At 46.9% G+C, this 7500-nt stretch overlaps 1 protein-coding gene across 3 annotated transcripts in view; it reads left to right on the forward strand.

Moving 5' to 3' along the window:
- The window catches only part of LOC147016711 (integrin alpha-1-like), a 254090-nt gene that overhangs the window by 142645 nt on the left and 103945 nt on the right, over positions 1 to 7500 (forward strand). For all 3 annotated transcript variants that reach the window (XR_015049650.1, XM_085847854.1, XM_085847853.1), the window contains one exon: position 1. This exon is cut by the window's left edge and continues 143 nt beyond it. Coding sequence is in view for 2 of the 3 variants with exons in the window: in XM_085847854.1 (XP_085703980.1) it covers position 1 (1 nt within the window). In the remaining variant the exon portion in view is untranslated. The remainder of the gene's footprint in view (positions 2 to 7500) is intronic.

The raw sequence follows: 7500 nt of genomic DNA on the forward strand, positions 1-7500 counted from the left end.
AGTGAGTCCGAACTCAAAATATCATTAGATACCTGGTTTTCATACATAGGAAAGTAAAATGTATGCACATGTCGTACCATTGTGGCTGATTGTAGCTTCATGGTCCAATTTTTGTTATTTCATCATCTGTACAAAATAAGTACATGCCAACATATGACACCTATTTGTCATTGTTTGATTTTGATTTAAACTTCAAGTGTTGAAAAGTCACAGACGTTTATAGAAACACCATACAGGTTTGAAAACTGTCATGATGCATTTTCTATCATTGTCATGCTAAGAGCTTCCTGAAAGCCAATGGGTTCGTTGGTGTCTGTGAACCAAGCATGTTGTGAACCTGCAACAAGAGAGAAAAAGTTTCAGCCAAGTCATTGCATCTTCTCTGCCACATGTCTACATTATATACGAGCAAAGGTACCTGGCATTGCTGGAAATGCTGGGTCCCTCATCTTACCCTTTCCCCTCCCTCTTCTCCCCTGCCTCCTCCCACCTCACTGCTTCCCCTCCCTCCTTCCTCCCACCCCACCCCCTCTCTCCAGACTCCCACCCCCCTTCCTCTGACTTCCACCCCACCACTTCCCCACCCCTCCCTCCCTCCAGACTTCCATCCCACCACTTCCCTCTCCCCTCCCATCTCTTCCCACCACACCCTCCCTCCAGACTTCCACCCCACCCACCCTTCCCCTCCCTCCATCATCCTACCCCTTCCCCTCCTTCCTTCCACCCCACCCACTCCCTCCAGACTCCCATCCCTTTCCCACCCTCCTCCCAACCCTTCCCCTGCCTCCAGACTCCCACCCCTTCCCCTCCCTCCTCCCACAAAGGAATTTTTGCAGGGTGTATATTATTAAAATGTATAATATGGACATAATAACTTCGAAAAAATGAAGTAAAAAAAAATCTCTCGTGAATTTCCCCAGCAGCCTCAAAGCTAATTTATTATATATTTAGGCATTTCATGACCAAGCCGATTTTTGTCACCTCTAATTTTTATTTACTTCATATAATATGTGAATTACGTGTCCATCAATTTGTTTATAAGCCTTGATAAGTTGGGCGAAAACCAAAAGTTTTATTGTTATTAAAGATTTCATGAATCTCTTTCCTCTGCTATAATCACTGCGAACAAAATATGCGTTACCGAGTTTCCTCTGCATGAGCTGTAATCAAAATGTACCTTTGTTTCCTCAAAACGGTACCTTCATTTAATGACAGAAGACCTGTAGTCCATGGGCCCAGGCATATATCGGTACCATCTGGGAAACCAAACTTTAGGGCTACTAAGTTATTGGTAGGGACTATATGATTATTTCAATATGTGATAACCGTTCCAGAAGAGCAGCTTAGTGTATGTATTTTGCATTTTTACCATTTTACCATTCTGAGATATTGACGTTTTGGGGGAAAATCACACAATGGACTATTGACACATCCCAGGAAGGTAATATCATTCAATAACAGCTCAGGATATCCAGATTTGTTTGCCATTTCGCTTTCATTATGCGGAGGGTGGGTACATTCCAGAGATGATAACTACCAATAAGCCGCCAGTCTGCAATGGTTATCACATCAAAATATATATATATATATATATATATATATATATATATATATATATATATATATATATATATATATATATATATATATATATATATATATATATATACACCAATTCAAAAATCATAACTAGGATTGGTTTTCTAAGATGGTACCGACAAGTGGAATTTCTGGCCTGGCCCATGGACTACCGTTGTTCAGTCTTCAATTGCACACCTGAAGCCTGTGTTTTTTTTTTTCCCCAAAGCAAGGCCTTTTTGAGCAGGCTAAAACAAATGACGATTAAGGCCAGGAAGACCCAGAAGAACCTCCACAAAGCAAGACGAGCACTTGGAGTTGCTCAGCTTATGTGATAGAAGAAAATCAAGTCAGCAGCTGACAAATGAAGCAAGCCTGACCATTAACATTAGGTTGATAGGGTATTGAGGGAATAATATGGATCAGCTATGTCATTAATACCTGTTTTGCACAAGGGGTATGGTATTTATGTGGAAACATCAGGGAGCATGTCAACGGATGTATCAGGAGTGATATTCATAATTCCCCTTCCCATTCCCCCTCTCCTTCATATGTGTCTCAGCCTCACTCTACCCCCTTCCCTTCTTGACCCCTCTGATCATCCCACTGTAATCTGTCTTCTGTGTCTTCCATGACCAAACTGATGGCACAGGCCTGCCAGCAAGCATGCCCTGCTTCAGGGCATGACTTTCCTGACCCCTCATGGCCATGCGCCATGTGCAAAGGCCACTGTGGTTACACCAGCAGCGGTAGGCGTATCACGGCATGGTTCGGTCCATGTGCAGGGCCAATGAATGGGCGGTTGCAGGGTGAGTGGGTGTTGTGCTGGAAACAAAAGGGAGAGTTGCAGTTGCACATTGTCATGGTTGAAGTTTGAGGTGCCAATGTTCGTGCCAGCATTGTCATAGTTGAACAGGTGTGCTGCCGACTGCGGAAGGAGCAATTTTGCCAGGAGCAACTCCAAGCCACAATAGACCCCAAGCCAGCTCCGGTGTGGGGATAAGGTTTATTGTGTTTTGTCTCCCCCCTCCGCTTGTCTTAACTATCTGTGGTATGAATGGGATAAGGTCGCTGTTAAGCCAAATGTGGAATCGTGGGTGCATGGGATTTTAGAGTGACTATATAAACTGCAATACATGCTTCTGTCTTCTTCTCCTCCTTGTTCTTCCAGCTCTCCCTGATTATTAAAACCTGCTCCAATGTTGGTGTGTGTTGGCTGTGCATAGTTTGGTTTGTTGGCATGATAATCCCAGCATGAATGGTCCACGACCTTTGGAGTTTTGGCGCCAAGCGCCTTATGGCTCATCACGCACAATAGGATTCTTCAGGGTTTGCTCACCATCAATATAAAAACAAAAATAAAGAGGAACCTATCACAGCAGCAGAATGTCGGACTTTTCTGTATGCCAGAAACTGAAGTTAAGATCTGCTTGACTTTCCCGACAGACTATGCATGGTTTCTTTCGGCAATCCATCTCTTAAAGAGGAATGTGCAGCTGGTAGATGTGCACGTAAACACCCGATGGTTCACCATTTCATCAGGATTAGGATCAGGACAATGGTCCGAACCTGGCGGCCATTAAAATATTGTCATCTCCATGCCAGTTAAGATCGACCTGGAGAAATAACCGAACAGTTCTCCCTTGGAGGTGAATAGCAGAGTTCTTAGGAGATGATGGTGCATGCGGAACGAAGGTACAAGGGCTTGTACTCAAACCCACAACAATGACAGATGCAAACAATCTTAATAAATTAGGGTTTAATGACATAAATGAGATATTTATCATGAAAATAAAACATTATGAAGTGTGAGGTAAACAAAACCTAATTTTGAGGCACCTCCACACAGACTTGAATACAGACAAGGGGACAGAATAAATAAAAGAATAATCCCTCATTTTATTCTGGCATTTAGCTTCATGTCCAGAAGTGGTCTTCTTCTGAGCTTTGGTGACAAACCCGTGTTGTCCTGCGCGGAAAGCTCGCAAAATGGCGCCCAGCTGCTCTCTGTGCGAAAAACGTACGGAAGGTAGTTCGGGTGGTGATTTTCAGCACTAGGGCTCAGAAACCGCCGTGCAGCTTCTTTTCACGATTGCACTTGCCGATGCCACTCTTCTGCAAAAATGGCCCCGCCTTCTCCCCCAATAGCACAACATGAGGCTCCGAGGCACGGTCTCACACGACCTAGCCAAACAGTCAATGGCTGGCGTGTTGCTCCATCACGCAGGCAAATCCGCCTCAGCACAAACTGGAGAATCGTGCAGCCTACTTGACCATGTCGAGGAGAAGCCAGAAAAATGAGACCTCTGTTTCCAAGCACGTACCTCTCTGACTCCCTTCTCATCTCTCTTTTATCGCTACTGCCGATCCTGACTCAATCCTACTCTCTCCCGAAAAACTCTGTGATGTCACGCCATCCATCATCCACCCCAGGAGCGTGGTTTGCGAGTTGTCATTCCTGAAGGTGGGCTTTTTGCCTCCTTGGAAATGTCCGGCTTGGACGTTGTTTTTTTTAAGGACGTGATTCCTTTTGATCGCCGGTCTTGAAATGCATAAACAGAGGAAAGGTCACGGGGGCAATCACATACTGGGAGAAATTAGCCTTAATCCCTACCATATCAACACAGTACCACCCCCTGTGTTGTGACATGTAAAAACTTAAGCTCACAGTTTCCCTGCTTAAGTTACATCCTAATGTCTCCTACCCATCCACAGATCATGCTACTCCATACAATCATACCTTTGATATGCAATTCCTCGATCTAGCCCACAAACACAACTGTATATGTTCTTCTTTCGGCTACTCCCATTAGGGGTCGCCACAGCGGATCATCCGTTATGATCTGCATACTGATTTGGCACAGGTTTTATGCCGGATGCCCTTCCTGACGCAACACTGGTCACCTCTTACGACACAGGGATAAGGATTGGGTTTCGCCATGATTCCGGGCTGCCCTACACCCTCTCATAGCGCCCATCCTCAAGCGATCCTCCAACCCAAGCCTCCAAGTAGCTGGATTACAGGCGCACGTCAATACGCCCGGTACAAACACAACTGTATGTATATATGTATATATATGTATGTATATATGTATATATATGTATGTATATATATATATATATATATATATATATATATTTATATATATATATATATATATATATATATATATATATATATATTGTTGCGGTCTTCGCGCCCGCCGGCGTGCGACGGCCACGTAACTCGAATCGCGGCACGTCGCCCACCGGACGGACAATCCAGTCGTGACCCTCTCGGACTAACGCCGGGAACCAGTCACGGGTGGACCTTTCGGTCTCACCGCGATCGAGCCAATCAGCCCCCGCGTGGGATAGGGTTGCTCGCCAAATTCGAACTACCTAAGTACCCACGCGGAGGGTAGACCGGGCGATCGCACCTCGCCGCAGGTCGACTTCGGACACGGGCCACTTAAGCGACCCGTTCCGTACTATCAGAATAACCGAGCGGTGTTATCGTCGACCTCGACGGTTCGATTAATTATCGGGCGTATTCAGCCCACTACCAACCCTTTACGTGAAGCAAGATGGGGGTTCAATGGGGAAAAAGACGAAGCGAAGCGGGAGAACAGTTCAACAATAAAGCACATTTATTCGCGACGAACGGAAAGCACACAAATACAATTCCACCAAATGCACACAAAAAAGAAAACACAATTCCATTTACACAAAAAGCAAACATAAAAGTGAAAACACAGTGCAGAGCTAATTCCGACTACCGAGCACACGGCAACACTTATACAATTCTACTTCACAGACGGCGCCGACAACACATACCCAAAACCAAGGAAAAGAAATACCCTCAAGAATGAGGTAGGCCTGGGGCCGAGACCTGGTCGGGCCTACCCGTCTGGTGATGAGACGCGGAGCGGCGATGGCCCCGCAACCCGCGGGCCTCGTGGACAGTGCCTGGCTGGGGGTGGGAACGGGGCCCCCTTGGTCGCACTATCTCAGCGCGGGGGGGAAACAGGAGGGGGTTGCTGATGCTCGGGGTATAGAGGATCTTTATTATGTGCGACGAGCGTCTCCACCTCGGCCAGGTCGCGCTGCCGGCCTCCCTCGGGCGCGCAGCTCCTTGCACGACGCGAGCACCCTTCGTCCGACTCGCCGCCTCTCCACAGCTCGTCCCCTCCGTTCCGACTTCAACGCACACGACGAGCAGCTCCACCACCCGCGAAGTCTTGACTCTCTGTTCCGACTCCTTCGCCTCGTTCCGACCTTTACTACTTCGCTCCGACTTTTACGACTCCTTTGACTGACGAACACCGTCCTTTTATCCCCCCGTAACTTCGCCTTTGACCCCCTCCCTTTGACCTTTCAACTCGCTCCCCATTGGCCCGAGAAAAAGTGGGCGTGAAGGCTTTTTGATCCACAAATTTGCATATATCGATCGCCCTGGGGCGGGGGCCAATTCGCCCCTCGCTCACCGATTGGACGGCAAAAAGTGGGCGTGTGTCGTTTTGGATCCGTTTTTGAAGCAGAAAATCCGTGATTTTGTACACGCTGTTCAACGTGCGCCCTACACGAGTCCAGCATCGGTGCCCATGAGTGGCGCGAGATGACGGTGATGCGATGGTGGCGAGTTGCGACGGTAAAGGTCATGGCGGTTGTGGTGAAGCGGCGTTGTGGTTGGTGGTTGTTGTTGTGGTTGTGATGGTGGCGATTGGTCCAAAATAAAGATAGTAAAAGAAAAACGGCTATCCTGAAGAGTCGCAGCACGTATAAATGACATGTATTCCCACTAGACAACGGGTTTGGGCCTAACTACACATGCACTTACCGAGATACCTCACCTAAGGGACCTGAATGGTGGTTTGCGAATCTGGTAACCACAACAATATATATATATATATATATATATATATATATATATATATATATATATATATATATATATATATATATATATATATATATATATATATATATAGCGCCTGGTGTTGGCGCAGTGGTTAGGGCAGCGGCTTGGGATCCAAAAGGTCCTGAGTTCAAGCCCCGTTGGGCCACTGAGTTAATACACCAGGGGGTTGACTCAGCCTGTCATCCATCCGAGGTCGGCGAAGTGAGTACCAGTGTACTGGGCCGGTGTATACCCCGGTTAAAATATGTGTACCATATCCCTGTGTCGTAAGAGGCAATCAGGGTTGCGTCAGGAAGGGCATCCGGCGTAAAACATGTGCCAAATCACAATGCGGATCATACAGATGATCCGCTGTGGCGACCCCTAAAGGGAGCAGCCGAAAGAAGAAGAAGAAGAAGAAGAAGAAGAAGAAGATATATATATATATACATATTTTATATATATTTATATATACATATTTTATACATAAAGCCTGGTGTGTTGGCGCAGTGGTTAGGGCAGCGGCTTGGGATCCAAAAGGTCCTGAGTTCAAGCCCCGTTGGGCCACTGAATTAATACACCATGGGTTGACTCAGCCTGTCATCCTTCCGAGGTCGGCGAAATGAGTACCAGTGTACTGGGCCGGTGTATAAAATGACCGTTTTTACAGCCATTTTTCCCTGCTGTGCAGGGGTTAGGCTTTTTCTTGAGGCAATGTTTTATGGCCGGATGCCCTTCCTGACGCCAACCCTGGTCGCCTCTTACGACACACAGGGATATGGTATACCTATTCTAACCGGGGCATACACCGGGACCAGTACACTGGTACTCACTTTGCCGACCTCAGATGGATGACAGGCTGAGTCAACCCCCTGGTGTTAATTCAGCAGCCAGTGGGGCTTGAAGTCAGGATCCTGGGATCCCAAGCCGCCACCCTAACCACTAAGCCAACACCAGGCTTCCACTGGACCGGTGTATACCCCGGTTAAAATAGGTGTACCTTATCCCTGTGTCGTAAGAGGCGACCAGGGTTGCGTCAGGAA

The sequence above is a fragment of the Eptatretus burgeri genome, chromosome 11 (genome assembly GCF_056783735.1).
Source record: "Eptatretus burgeri isolate ZD-2024b chromosome 11, Ebu_testis_v1, whole genome shotgun sequence".
Taxonomy (NCBI): domain Eukaryota; kingdom Metazoa; phylum Chordata; class Myxini; order Myxiniformes; family Myxinidae; genus Eptatretus; species Eptatretus burgeri.